The sequence below is a fragment of the Corythoichthys intestinalis genome, chromosome 21 (assembly GCF_030265065.1).
Source record: "Corythoichthys intestinalis isolate RoL2023-P3 chromosome 21, ASM3026506v1, whole genome shotgun sequence".
Lineage (NCBI taxonomy): Eukaryota > Metazoa > Chordata > Actinopteri > Syngnathiformes > Syngnathidae > Corythoichthys > Corythoichthys intestinalis.
In genome coordinates this window covers 21,244,071-21,259,301 of record NC_080415.1, presented here as the reverse complement: position 1 = coordinate 21,259,301, position 15,231 = coordinate 21,244,071, and the positions used below count along the sequence as shown (strand labels likewise).

Sequence of the window (15,231 nt, the reverse complement as noted above, 5' to 3'; positions counted from 1 at the left end):
CTTCCGTGTGGTTTGCTGACTTTATTCAGCTGCTCATGACATCAACACTTGCAGAATGAAAGTAAAATAAAAATGAATTTTAAATCAATGTCATCTTGAATAACAGCAGTTCAGATTTGCGTTCATAACAAGTTACTGATACAGGAATAACAATCTACACAAACTACAGTGGGGCAAATAAATATTTAGTCAAACACTAATTGTGCAAGTTCTCCCACTTGAAAATATTAGAGAGGCCTGTAATTGTCAACATGGGCAAACCTTAACCATGAGAGACAGAATGTGGAAAAAAAACAGAAAATCACATTGTTTGATTTTTAAAGAATTTATTTGCAAATCATGGTGGAAAATAAGTATTTGGTCAATACCAAAATTTCATCTCAATACTTTGTTATGTACACTTTGTTGGCAATAACGGAGGTCTTCACAAGCTTTTCACACACCGTTGCTGGTATTTTGGCCCATTCCTCCATGCAGATCTCCTCTAGAGCAGTGATGCTTTGGGGCTGTCGTTGGGCAACACAGACTTACAACTCCCTCCACAGATTTTCTATGGGGTTGAGAACTGGCTAGTCCACTCCAGGACCTGGAAATGCTTTTTACGAAGCCACTCCTTTGTTGCCCTGGCTGTGTGTTTGGGATCATTGTCATGCTGAAAGACCCAGCCACGTCTCATCTTCAATGCCCTTGCTGATGGAAGGACATTTTCATTCAAAATCTCTCGATACATGGCCCCATTCATTCTTTTCTTTACACACATCAGTCGTCCTGGTCCCTTTGCAGAAAAACAGCCCCAAAGCATGATGTTTCCACCCCCATGCTTCACATTGGGTATGGTGCAATTCAGTATTCTTTTTCCTCCAAGCACGAGAACCTGTGTTTCTACCAAAAAGTTCTATTTTGGTTTCATCTGACCATAGCACATTCTCCCAGTCCTCTTCTGGATCATCCAAATGCTCTCTAGCGAACCGCAGACAGGCCTGGATGTGTACTGGCTTCAGCAGGGGGACACGTCTGGCATTGCAGAATTTGAGTCCCTGGCGGCGCATTGTGTTACTGATAGTAGCCTTTGTTACTGTGCTCCCAGCTCTCTGTAGGTCATTCACTAGGTCCCCCCGTGTGGTTCTGGGATTTTTGCTCACCGTTCTTGTTATCATTTTGACGCCACGGGGTGAGATATTGCATGGAGCCCCCGATCGAGGGAGATTATCAGTGGTCTTGTATGTCTTCCATTTTCTGATAATTGCTCCCACAGTTAATTTCTTTACACCAAGCGTTTTACCTATTGCAGATTCAGTCTTCCCAGCCTGGTGCAGGTCTACAATTTTGTCTCTGGTGTCCTTCGACAACTCTTTGGTCTTGGCCATAGTGGAGTTTGGAGTGTGACTGACTGAGGTTGTGGACAGGTGTCTTTTATACCGATAATGAGTTAAAACAGGTGCCATTAATACAGGTAACGAGTGGAGCCTCGTTAGACCTTGTTAGACCTCGTTAGAAGAAGTTAGACCTCTTAGACAGCCAGAAATCTTGCTTGTTTGTAGGTGACTAAACACTTATGTTCCACTCTAATTTGGAAATAAATTCTTTAAAAATCAAACAATATGATTTTCAGTTGTTGTTTTTTTTCACATTCTGTCTCTCATGGTTGAGGTTTTCCCATGTTGACAATTACAGGCCTCTCTAATCTTTTCAAGTTGGAGAACTATAACAATTGGTGGTTGGCTAAATACTTATTTGCCCCACTGTATTAGCATTTATCAGTTATCACACCATCAAAAACAATCACATAAACTCGCCCCGAGTATTCGACCACTATTGGAAATGCACAATAAACAGTACAAATGGTGTTATATACAAGTGTTATCTCTGTGGATGCTTCACAAGAAACAAATCTGTCCCCTCTCTCTCACTCGGCTGTGTCAATTCTTCGTGGGAGCAAATGCACTTTTCTTCGTGTGAGCAATTACGTTCTTCTTCTACATGCGCTGTTACTTACGTGTCGTTAGTACTACCTTCTTTACGCTTCCTCCGCCAACAAAAAAGCATGTATCACAAACCAAAAGTCAACATGATTTAAAAACCAAGACTGCAGTGTCGTGAAGTTTAAATCACATACGTAAGTCAGGTATATCGTAACACGGGGACTACCTGTATTGCAATACTTTATCATTTTTAATGATTTTTCACGTTACTTAGTTTTTTTTACTTTTCGGTGCAGCTTTATATCCCTTTTCAAGTACTTTAAAAATGAAAAGTGTAACTAAATAAAATACTTTCAATTCTTCTTGCAGTTGGCATCCAGGGTGGCATGAATAGGACAAGATATTGAACTCATGATTAAATAATTATGAAATGGGTGGATTCCAGGCCAAGTTGAATGCTCTCATTCACACTTGCAAAATGAGCATCTGTTATCTTCAGAGCATGTCTAAAAATAGCCGGGATGCTCGAAACAAAGAATTGCAGCCATTTATAACCCTCCAACCCACATGAGAGCTTCCCCTCTTTCGCTACGAATCATGTCGTGTAATGTGATTACTAGCGGAACGGCGTATGTTAATGCGCTTGTGTGCAGAGGATCCACAACTTGACCCTCCCACGCTGGGCCACCGAAGACGTTGTGGATACCCTTAAGAAAGAAAGGGAAAAAAATGGATTTCAGGTCATGCATGGCAGCCTGAGTCACAAGCCAAAAGAGAAAATCAGGGTCACTGGTGGTGAGGAATTTACTGTAGATATAAGTAACTTGGCGCTCCTTGTCATCATGTTTTGCGTCATTGCATCACTTTCTGAAGACATACTGACAACATAAGTACAGATCCGGAAAGCTCTCATCACATTTAAATATGAGGTACTAGTTGATATATGTTGTAAAAGATTAGATTTTGGCCTTTGCAGTGTTAAAATTAATGCAACATTTAAAAGTGGTTTGTTGAACACTGATTTTTGTTTTCACCTTGATAACATCAATATCTTCAAAAGGATGTGTTTATAACTTCAATTAGAAATATATTATACACTCACCGAATATGAAAACTTGATAAATATGCAGTCGCTGCTTTGATACTGACAAGTGATGAAGATTTGTGACATTTTCACATGGAAAATAGTCTTTTATGGAGTCATCAAATCATCGCATGGCTGCTGTGGAGGCTTTGTTTAGTTTAGATTTAAGGTCAAGTCCTCCCCAAAGCACATTAGCACTAGAGTGCAATCACAAGACAAGACGCTCAGTGAGGTCAAATGGATTATATTAGTGTGCGTGAAAATTAATTTGCACTGTTGACACTTTATTAATTTACAAGGCATCAGACCGATGAACAGCAAGTTGAAGAGTTTCACAGAGGAGTGCTATTAAAGCTACTTGACGAATTCCACGTGTAGCAGTGTCTAAAATGCCTACTCTCTTCTGTTATAGTCTTTTAACATGTTACAACTTTACTGTATCCTTTTTGACTGAATATTCCAGCCAGGAATAATAATACGTTGAAAATGAGTTTTTTGTTGTTGTTGTTGTTTCCCATCATTTTTGAAGGGGATTCTAAATCAGGCTGCTTAGGACAGCCATGCTTTTGGCCAAGATCGTCGTCCATTGAATATGATATGCCAAGTGGTGGCTCTGTTGTACAACTACCATCTTTTGTGGGGCAAACTGAAACTCCGCGCACCATTTTGGCAGTGCTCTCCGGTGTTTCATGGTCCACATCTTCAATCCTTGGTTGTCACTTAGTAGTTGTTGTCGCTTTTGAAAGCTTAGGTTTGAAAAAAAAATACGGATATCCATCTTGCCTCTTCTTTCCTGAGTTGTTGGTTTTTTTGGGGGGGTATGCAAAGCAAATGACCGTGTCTAAGGTGCTAGCCACATGGTCTGTTTGAAAAATAATTTTGACTCATGATAAAAATATTGTTTTGTTCATTTCATTCAGTTTTGTTGTTTATTTTCTTGCTTTTCAACTTTTAAAGACAACATTTTACCGGCAAAGTCTTCATTTTAGATTCATATATTGTAAAGTCAATTACATGCAATGACGTTTTTGGCCACCGGGTATGGTTGTAGTGCTTATTTAGTCAATGACATGTGCCCCAACAGCATATATTTGATCACTATTTTTTAACATTTTGGGCAAAGCTGAGTGTCCCCTGCAGTCTTAGAGCAATCGCCTCTGATATTTATGTGTGCCTTTTATCTCCTGTAAAACTACACCCGAAATGCATTTGCAATGTTGACGTGACTAATCCACCAGGCGTCATCCTGGGCGCCATCTCAAAGACATTGACCACGGTTTACTTCCACATACACGTGTCCACTCACCTCCTCCTTGTGGTCTGTTTTGATGACTGGCCTCTCCCGCAGGCAGCGCCGGACGTGTTGGCCGGTCCGCTCTCTCCGTACGCTGTCTGTCAACCCTCTGACTCGTACCGGGAGTCTGACGGGTGATGACTTGCATCCACAGCCTGGCGTCATGCTCTTGTCTCCTTGCGTGTTTAATTACAGCACGCCATGTGGCACTAATGAGCCCCAATGCAATTTGAGTAATTGTGTTAGACTTGAGCGACAGCGATTAAATACAGTGGACCCTTAGAAAACAATCCATTACGGGCGACTGTTCTACCTCAAGATTTGATCGGACTTTTAATGGATTTTACACAAGAAATAAAGGAATGGAATCAATCAGGCAGCATACAAAAAATACGGTCCTGGGAAGAAAACTGTTGAGAACTGCTGGTTTACATTTGACCTTAACTCTTTCGGTTCCATTGACGATAACAAATATCCAATCACTGATCTTTTCAACCTTCTGCTGTGATGTGAGTTTCAATGAGTTTATCAATAGCAGACGTCCAGCAGTGAATTAATTGCTCATTCGCTGCCAGCCCCCCCAGTTCAAATGGCTTAGATGTCTTTCATCGTCAAATGATGTCAATGAGTTATGTGGATCTTGAAAAAATGTATCTCCACCAAAGACAGCTCTTGTAGTGGCAGTAAGTCTCCTTGCTGTGGGACTGTTGTTCAGTACAGTACTTGGGTTTGTGGTTCCCATCTTTGGCCACTTATAGTTTGGTCAGAATTTAATTCATCTGCTTCTTTTTCATGATGACTGAGTGATTATGATGAGAACACCAAGGGGCACTTCTTAAGCCCCTTTCAGACATATACGCTGAACTCCAGTTAAATCCCGGGATTTAAAGGAGTAGCCCTTATGTCTGAAAGCAATTTCGCGGGTCGATTGACAGGGAGATGACACGAACATTCTCCACGTCGCGTCCTAGTATATTGCCCGGGACTTACCCGGGACGCAGCATGTGTGAAAGCAGCCGTTTGATTCCCGGGTCACAGCACGAAGGCTGATGACATAAATACCGTATTGGCCCGAATATAAGACAGTGTTTTTTTGCATTGAAATAAGACTGAAAAAGTGGAGGTCGTCTTATATTCGGGGCCTAGACATTATACCCATTCACGACGCTAGATGGCGCCAGGTATCATCGAAGCGAATGCTGAACTTGACTCCCCAGGCCAAAGCGACCCTTTATGGTTAATGCAGTTATTGCAATTTTGTTGTTTTATCACAATAGATTGGTTTATTTACATTTCAAAAACCAGAAGCCATTTATTTACGAATGTGATTGCACTTTAGTTTAGATATTTAAATGATCAGATATTAAGATTTGAATGAAGCAAAATAACATGCTTTTTCTCTCAAATATATTGCTATAATCCTTTGTTTCGGATGTACTGTAATTATTTTCTGTATAAAAATTACTTTCGTGTTCAAAAAGTCTTTTTTTCAAACTTGAGTCTTGAAAAAGAGGGGGTCGTCTTATAATCAGGGCCGTCATATTCGGGCCAATACGGTATCATGGATGGTCAATCGTCATTTCCTCTTTCTTCGCAGTAAGACGAAACGAGATAAACAAACATCAACAATGGAACAATTATTCACATGGCAAACTGGAAACATGAAGAAATTAAATTGCGACTGGATCTTAAAGCCGAGGAAGAGACAGTCCACCGTCCATCTTTGCAAATGTGTGGTTTATTTTGTTGCCGATGCCGACCAAATATGACGTAATGTCCGGGTTATAAAATGCCCCCCCCACACACACACACGCCCTCCCTACACAGAGAGCACAAGTTGCCAGCACGGAACAAGACTGAAAATGTCCTACCTGGGTAATTCCCAGTACATCTCGCCATGTCTGAAGGTCATGACATGGGTGAATACCGCGTAGCATTACACGGGAATTTTGCGGAATATACAGTAAGTCTGAAAGGGCCTTCAGTGATATTGTATGATGAAACATTCTTTGGACAACAATACGAACTTTGCCGATATTACCTTCCACGATTCTATTAAAGGCCCTCCAATGGATTTGATACAATATTATCTACACCAAGGGCGTAGGCTTGGTCTAAACATTTGTAGGTATGCTATAACAGCATAACCTGCATGTACACTTTTTGCTGGAAACGGGCCATTAATAAGACCAAACAGATTGGGTACATTTCTCAAATATAGCTGAAGTATAGCTGGTTCCGACGTAAAAATGAAAAAAGGTTACAATAAAATTATTTTCATGGAAGAAAGTCATTTTTCAAAATGCTTGCTTCATATAAAGGAAATTTACAGTGGTTGTGTTTTTTTTTTTTGGGGGGGGGTGGGGGGGTTAGAAATGTGCATCGGCTGCAAATAAAAATATTTTCTTAATGATAAGAGATAGAAAATACATTTTAACATTTTAATTAGGGAATAAATGCACAAAATGCACAGTTGGATTAGCGTTAACAGAAGAAAAAGTACAGGAACACACGTCACTAAACATCTTTCTACTCGAGTTTTACAGGTTAGCAAGTTCACACAGTTTAATGTTATGCTAACTCTGATGCAGGTCGGACTTTCGGTTGCAAAGTTAGTGATGTGTTCCCCACGTTCACCATATTGACGTATTTTTACATCACTTAAAGTGGCTGCTGCTGGCCAAAAAAAAACTTCTAATATCCCTCCTCTTCCAAGGGGGTGGAGGAGGCGGTATGTCGACATGTATTTCTGTTGGGATTGTGTGAATGTGGGGGTTCTAGTCATCAGCCAATCAAACGTGCGTTTGAAGGGGAAAAAATGGACCAGCACATTCAGCAAGTGAAAGGGGGTAAATGTAAGTCTGAACATAATGTAGGGTCAATTCTATCCTTACAATTTATGGGAAGAAAATCTAAATTACCTATATAACTGAACTCATTATATAATGCAATTAAGGGTGCTTAAAGGTTGGTGGGGACAATTTGAGCATCCCTAAAAGTCGGTGGTGTTATGTCCCTACTGTCCCTATGCAAACCTACGCTCTTGATCTACAGATTAAACACAGTCAGTTAGTCAATCCAAAGCAATTTTGTGATTTTGCTTAACCAATCGATAGTATTTCTATATTTATTCATTAAAAGTCTCATAATTATTGTTTTTTGACTAGTGTTTTTATCATAGCAAAATGTAGTGTTTTGAATTTTTCAGTTTTGGTTGGTTGTGACCTTGACTTGAAATGAAAAAATAAGGCCTTTCAAATTCCATTCCAGATGCGAAAAAAAAAAGTTTCTTCATAACAACATGATAATGATTTCTTTATGTTTGCAAATGAATACGACGAACTCCAACATGCCGCATTTTTTTTATTCAGTTCAATCATGGGATTTTGATGATCACAGCCCACTCGAACAAGTTGGTGTCTCATTCTTCCTTTTCTTACTCCTTGTTTGGGTCCACAGGAGCTGTTGGAAGCCAGAAAAGAATATGGGCATTTATGAAGAATGAACTTGACCAATGTATTAGTGTACAAGCGACTTTTTATGACTTTGGTTTCATCTAGCCAACAACGCATATTAGAAAAACTATAATTCAAATAACGTAGAATATATATTTCTCAGTGTCAATCAAAATAAAGGTGGAAACAAAGATGTGTCAATCAGAAATGCATTATTTTCTGGTATACTTCCAAGCGATTATAAAAGCCATCTGCCTAAAACATCTTTATAGCCTACTCCTCTCTTTGTGTTTTTCAGTGTATCTGTATTAGCCAGAGCATTGGCAAACTAACAAGATGAAGCCAGGTGTTATTGATATGCTCCCCCACCATGCTCGGAAATCATTACGGGGATGTGACTACAGGTGGCATGTAAACAGATTATAACTGACTTAACGGATATGTCTTCACTTTAGCATGTTTTTGGAGAGCATCCATGCTGGATATGTTCTATTTGCTTATTTAAATTAGTAGAAATGCCAGTAATCAATTTGCTGCCTCTGAACGTCATAGACATCCAATCCATTTTGACTGGGAAGGCTGTCAGTGATCATTCGAACGTCGAATACTGTCAATGGCAGCTAATGAGTTAAGTACGATCTTAAAAATTGAGCAGTTTGTGTGTCTTTCAGTGGAGCTTAAATATAAGCCCAAGAGTTTTATTTAGTCTGTTTATATGTTTCGCTTAACCGTGTGTGTTAAAATACAGTGGGGCAAATAAGTATTTAGTCAACCACTAATTGTGTAAGTTCCCCCACTTGAAAATATTAGAGAGGCCTGTAATTGTCAACATGGGTAAACCTCAACCATGAGAGACTGAATGTGGAAAAAAAAACAGAAAATCACAGTGCTTGATTTTTAAAGAATTTATTTGCAAATCATGGTGGAAAGTAAGTATTTGGTCAATACCAAAAGTTCATCTCAATACTTTGTTATGTACCCTTTGTTGGCAATAACGGAGGCCAAATGTTTTCTGTAACTCTTCACATGCTTTTCACACACTGTTGCTGGTATTATGGCCCATTCCTCCATGCAGATCTACTCTAGAGCAATGATGTTTTGGGGCTGTTGTTGGGCAACAAGGACTTTGAACTCCCTCCACAGATTTTCTATGGGGTTGCGATCTAAAGACTGGCTAGTCCACTCCAGGACCTTGAAATGCTTTTTACAAAGCCACTCCTTTGTTGCCCTGGCTGTGTGTTTGGGATCACTGTCATGCTGAAAGACTCAGCCACGTCTCATCTTCAATGCCCCTGCTGAAGGAAGGAGATTTTCACTCAAAATCTCTCGATACATGGCCCCATTCATTCTTTCCTTTACACAGATCAGTTGTCCTGGTCCCTTTGCAGAAAAAGAGCCCCAAAGCATGATGCTTCCACCCCCATGCTTCACAGTGGGTATCGTGTTCTTCAGATGCAATTCAGTATTCTTTTTCCTCCAAACACGGGAACCTGTGTTTCTACCAAAAAGTTCTATTTTGGTTTCATCTGACCATAACACATTCTCCCAGTCCTCTTCTGGATCATCCAAATGCTCTCTAGCGAACCGCAGATGGGCCTGGACGTGTACTGGCTTCAGCAGGGGGACACGTCTGGCAGTGCAGGATTTGAGTCCCTGGCGGCGCATTGTGTTACTGATAATAGCCTTTGTTACTGTGGTCCCAGCTCTCTGTAGGTCATTCACTAGGTCCCCTCGTGTGGTTCTGGGATTTTTGCTCACCGTTCTTGTTATCATTTTGATGCCACGGGGTGAGATCTTGCATGGAGCCCCAGATCGAGGGAGATTATCAGTGGTCTTGTATTTTCTAATAATTGCTCCCACAGTTGATTTCTTTACACCAAGCGTTTTATCTATTACAGATTCAGTCTTCCCAGCCTGGGGCAGCTCTACAATTTTGTCTCTGGTGTCCCTCGACAGCTCTTTGGTCTTGGCCATAGTGGAGTTTGGAGTGTGACTGACTGAGGTTGTTGACAGGTTTCTTTTATACCGATAATGGGTTAAAACAGGTGCCATTAATACAGGTAACGAGTGGAGCCTCTTTAGACCTTGTTAGACCTCGTTAGACCTCGTTAGAAGTTAGACCTCTTTGACAGCCAGAAATCTTGCTTGTTTTTAGGTGACCAAATACTTTTTTTGCACTCTAATTTGGAAATAAATTCTTTAAAAATCAAACATTGTGATTTTCTGGGGGGGGGGTTTCACATTCTGTCTCTCATGGTTGGGGTTTACCCATGTTGACAATTACAGGCCTCTCTAATTTTTTCAAGTAGGAGAACTTGCACAATTGGTGGTTGACTAAATACTTATTTGACCCACTGTAACTTTTGCAACCCTACGTGATTATTATTAGCATTTTATGTTTATGTGGCCAGAGTCATTTCTGGTCGAAATAATACTAAACTGGCATTTTGTGGAATCTACAAACCTCGAATGTCCAGCTTGCATTCCACCTCGTCCTTGCCCAGCTCGTTGGTGGCCACGCAAGTGTATTTGCCTCCATCGAAGGTGCTCGGCTTGCGAATGTTGAGGGTCACTACACCTTGGTTGTTCTGCATCAAGTACTTCGGGTCGTCACCGATAATCATCTTGTTCTTCATCCACACGATCTTGGGCTGAGAAGCCATAAGAATAGATAACTTTGCTGAATGAAACATTTCAGAATAGCTGTTAGCATTTCATAAGAAAGGTAAGCGTGGTGAGATATCCACATCTTCAGACAGATACTTCAGTTTGCATGTGAAAAATGGCGGTGACGCTAAGAACCATTTTAAGATGATCATATATACCTTCGGGAAGCCTCTGACGGCACAGCTGATGGCCATGCTGTACCCGGCCACCACAGTTCTGTCCACAAGTGGTTGAGTGAACTTGGGCACACAGGACATGTCCTTCTCTTGGAAGGAGGTTTGTTTCAATTGCAGTCCTATGTGGGGAAGAGTGACATTCAGGATGGGATCCAAATGTTATTATATCCTGTTACTTGGCGGCAGAGGTGACAAAAGTTCTCACTGTCTGTACTTACACATGTGCCTAAAAGTGTTAATGAAAGAATAACCGACAGCGGTTGGAGACATAAGTAGTAAAAATCAAAATTTCTTTCAGTATTTAAGGGTTTTCAAGCTTGTTTCACAGTGGGGACAGTGTATATACAGTGGTATGAAAAAGTATATGAACCTTTTGGAATTTCTCACATTTCTGCATAAAATCACAATCAAATGTGATCTGATCTTTGTCAAAATCACACAGATGAAGAAACAGTGTCTGCTTTAACTAAAACCACCCAAACATTTATAGGTTTTCATATTTTAATGAGGATAGTATGCACACAATGACAGAAGGGGGAAAAATAAGTATGTGAACCATCAAATTTAATATTTTGTGCTCCCACCCCACCTGGCAGTAATAACTTCAACCAGACGCTTCGTGTAGCTGCAGATCAGTCTGGTACATCGATTACCTTTTTTTGCAAAACATCCTGAAAAACTTTTGAATTCATTCTTCCATTAATGTTTGCCAGTTGTCCAAGCCCTGAGTTAGCAAAACAGCCCCAAACTATGATGCTCCCTCCACCATGCTTCAGGGTGGGGATGAGGTGTTGATGTTGGTGAGCTGTTCCATTTTTCCTCCACACATGACGTTGGTGTGTTACTCCCTTACAATTCAACTTTGGTTTCAACAGTCCACAAAATATTTTGCCAAAACATCTGTGGAGTGTCCAAGTGCCTTTTTGCGAATATCAAACGAGCAACAATGTTTTTTGTTTTTTTCGACAACAGTGGCTTCCTCCGTGGAGTCCTCCCATGAACACCATTCTTGGCCATAGTTTTACATATCGTTGATGTGTGCACAGATATATTGGACTATGCCAGTGATTTCAGTAAGTCTGTAGCAGACACTCTAGGGTCCTTTTTTACCTCTCTGAGTATTCTGCGCTGAACTCTTAGCGTCATCTTTGGTGCACGGCCACTCCTTGGAAGAGACGCAACAGTGCCAAACTCTCTCCATTTGTAGACAACTTCTCTGACTATTGATTGATGAACATCCAGACATTTAGAGAGGGTTTTGTATCCTTTCCCAGCTTTATACAAATCAACAATCCTTGATCGCAGGTCTTCAGACAGCTCTTTCGACCAAGCCATGATGCACATCAGACAATGCTTCTCATCAAGAGATTTATTACCATGTGTGTGTTTTATAGTGGGCACGGCAGCTTTAAACCACTCATCAGTGATTGGGCACACACCTGACTTAAAATGTTGGGTAAAAATTTGTTTCAAAGCTCTTTAAGTCTCCTTAGGCAGAGGGTTAACTTACTGTTTTTTTTCCCCTTCTGTTGTTTGCATGCTATCCTCATTAAAATATGAAAACCTTTAAATGTTTGGGTGGTTTGAGTTAAAGCAGCCACTGTTTTTTTTTTTATCTGTGTGATTTTGACAAAGATCAGATCACATTTGATGGTGATTTTATGCAGAAATGTGAGAAACACCAAAAAGTTCAGATACTTTTTCATACCACTGTATCTTTGACCACAGTGGGTTTAACAAAGAGGTGCTAACACTTCTGAGCAATGTGTAAATCATTAAAGCAATAATAAAAATAAAGACTTCTGCAAAACTTCATGAAGTTTGCGGAATAATTCAGAAGTGCAAAGGTGGTCAACCTGTCTTGGCGATGGTGGCAGTGTTCTTGCTGTGGCGAGGATCCTCGCTCAGGCCGCACAGGTTCTCGCTGTAGACGCGGAACATGTACTCATTGCCCATGATGAGGTCGGACGCTGTGCAGTGCGTCCGTCTGTTGTGTTCATAAAGAGTGAACCATTCCTAGATAAAAGCGATATCGACTTAGGATAAAGATTGGTCCGACCCATCGTCTTTTGTCAATGCCTCACCTTAGTTTTCATGTCGGCTTTCTGGATGGTGTATCCGGTGATCTCACAGTTGCCATCATCGGTTGGGGGGTCCCACTCCAGTGCGGCGTTAAAGCCCCACACATCTGTCACCCTCAAATTTAAAGGTGGCCCTGGCTTTTCTGGTTGCGTTCAATTACAATATAATTCAGTGCCCTTACACATGTAACGGTGAGATAAAATTAAAAGGTACTTGCCAACAACTCTCAGTTGGAAACTGGCTCTGTCCTCCAGGTTTTCAATCTTTAGAACCAGCTCATATGTTCCGGAGTGCTCTCGTTCTGCTGAGCGGATGAAAAGAATGCTGTCCACATTGGACGTACGGACGTTGATGGTTTTTGGGTCAATGGGTTTTCCGTCCTTCAACCATTCTGCAACAGGACGTGGTTTACCCTGCGAGACAAAATGTGATGATGATTGATATATTTTGAAATTCACAATATGAGAGATTCTTTTCAAACCTGGAAGGGGATGGTCAGGTTGATCTTTTCTCCCACTTTCCTGATGTACTTTGTCCTCAGGTGGCGAGGGAGGCGGATCTTAGGATGCTCTACAGTTGGTAAGGAAGTTGAAAAGTTTATCTTGTTTGAAGATTATTTTTAAAAAATTACAACAAAATCAGTGGTATAAAATGACCATATAGATAAACTGCTTTTGTCGTCTAGGGTGTTGTCATTATATGTACACATTTCCACACAGAGATGAAAAATGATGACTCGCCCAAGATCTCCCGGATTGTGACAGGCTGTGACATGATGGCAGGAGGACTGCGCCCTGCGATGTTTACGGCCACCACCCTGAAGTTGATCTTCTCCCCAACAGGTAGGCCACGGACTACATAGCTCTGCTTTTCGCACAGATCCGTGTTGGCCACCACCCATTCGGTATCTGGAAACAAGGTGAAATATTTGTTGGAAAAATTTGAATTTTTGAGCTCTTTGCCTTATAAGTGAAATCTCAGGATGATCCTGAAAAAGTGTTGTTTTTGTCAACAATGATGATAACGAAAATATTTCGTCGACGATGACAAACTAAAATGTGGCTTGGGGGACTTGAACATAACGAGGCGAAAGCCGGTTTTCGTCTGACGAGAAGCCGGCTAGACAAAAATGCGATATCGTTTCTGTCATTTATTCGCAATGCGTTACATTTTCATATTGTGCATGGAGTACGTCAGCTTGAATCGTGGCAGTGTTTGGGTCGTGTCACTCATGTGAGATGTGCTGCACCTCACCCTCCTCACCAGAGTTTAGGATGTGTCTCAAGCTAGGCTGCGCTCCATCTTGCTTGTTTGGAAACACAGTGAGATTTGTTTTCTTATCTTGGCATGAGAGAATATGAAGTGTTGCCTTAGCCTTTAAAGGTCTGTGCTGAATGATCGTCAGACGCTAAATGATATCCTAGCATTAGCGTAGCATTCGCGTTAGCATTAGCATTAGCTTCAGAATAGTGAGTCCTCTTAAAACACTGGCCAGTCTGAAGCAAAGTCACTTGGCTTTTCTGGTCAGTAAGTCTAGAGCCGGGGACCTCAATTAGTGGACCACGGTCCACGACCGGACCACGGCATACCTCTCTGCGGACCCATGGACGAACGAAAAAGCGAGAAAAAACCCCCAAACTTTTTTCAACATATATCATTTGTATGAAAATGCGCTACTATTCTATAGCTAAATTCTGTTTCATTTTTAGCCTAATATCTCCTATGTTCTCACTTCTGTTGTCATCTCTATGACAAAGATGCACTGATTGGCTGAGAGAGCCTGTGTGGATGCACTGATTGGCTGAGAGAGCGTGCATGGATGTGCTGATTGGCTGAGAGCACCTGCATGCTACTAGCTAGCGTGGATGAACCGCAGCAGTGTCAGCAACCTCAAATACGAGTCGCACCCGACACTTTGCAATCTGTTTGTAAATGCTGTCGTGTACTTTATTTTATATTCAAGAACGTGAGTCATACTGTGAGCAAACGTGATTTATTTATTTCCCCGTTTTACCCTGGCACTCTCGCTGCATGTGGGCAACGTTCAAGATCAGAACGTTAATCAACGTTCACTAACACCACACGTGCCACCAGTAGAAGACCGAATCTAACAAAATGGCATGCTCAAAGTTGGCCAAGAGAAGAAAAGTCGACAACAAAAATCGCCGTTTCAATGAGGAATGGAATGACAAATATGCGTCCATTTTACCAACTGCCATAACCATGTGCTTAATATGCTTAAAGACGTTGCTCTGATAAAAAGTGAAAAGGTGAAACACCATTACAGTGCCTTGCAAAAGTATTCGGCCCCCTTGAACCTTGCAACCTTTCGCCACATTTCAGGCTTCAAACATAAAGATGTAAAATTTTAATTTTTTGTCAAGAATCAAAAACAAGTGGGACACAATCGTGAAGTGGAACAAAATTTATTGGCTAATTTAAACTTTTTTAACAAATAAAAAACTGAAAAGTGGGGCGTGCAATATTATTCGGCCCCCTTGCGTTAATACTTTGTAGCGCCACCTTTTGCTCCAATTACAGCTGCAAGTCG

At 41.0% G+C, this 15,231-nt stretch overlaps 1 protein-coding gene across 4 annotated transcripts in view; it reads right to left on the bottom strand.

Annotated features, from left to right (window-relative positions):
• Positions 1-6,658: 6,658 nt before the first annotated feature.
• Positions 6,659-15,231, bottom strand: part of mybpc2b (myosin binding protein Cb) — a 44,661-nt gene continuing 36,088 nt past the window's right edge. For all 4 annotated transcript variants that reach the window (XM_057826720.1, XM_057826721.1, XM_057826722.1 and 1 more), the window contains 8 exons: positions 13,421-13,588; positions 13,162-13,250; positions 12,898-13,093; positions 12,683-12,822; positions 12,455-12,614; positions 10,581-10,717; positions 10,220-10,406; positions 6,659-7,762 (listed from right to left, as the gene is read on the bottom strand). In XM_057826720.1, coding sequence (XP_057682703.1) covers positions 7,737-7,762; positions 10,220-10,406; positions 10,581-10,717; positions 12,455-12,614; positions 12,683-12,822; positions 12,898-13,093; positions 13,162-13,250; positions 13,421-13,588 — 1,103 coding nt within the window. In that variant the 3' untranslated portion in view covers positions 6,659-7,736. The remainder of the gene's footprint in view (positions 7,763-10,219; positions 10,407-10,580; positions 10,718-12,454; positions 12,615-12,682; positions 12,823-12,897; positions 13,094-13,161; positions 13,251-13,420; positions 13,589-15,231) is intronic.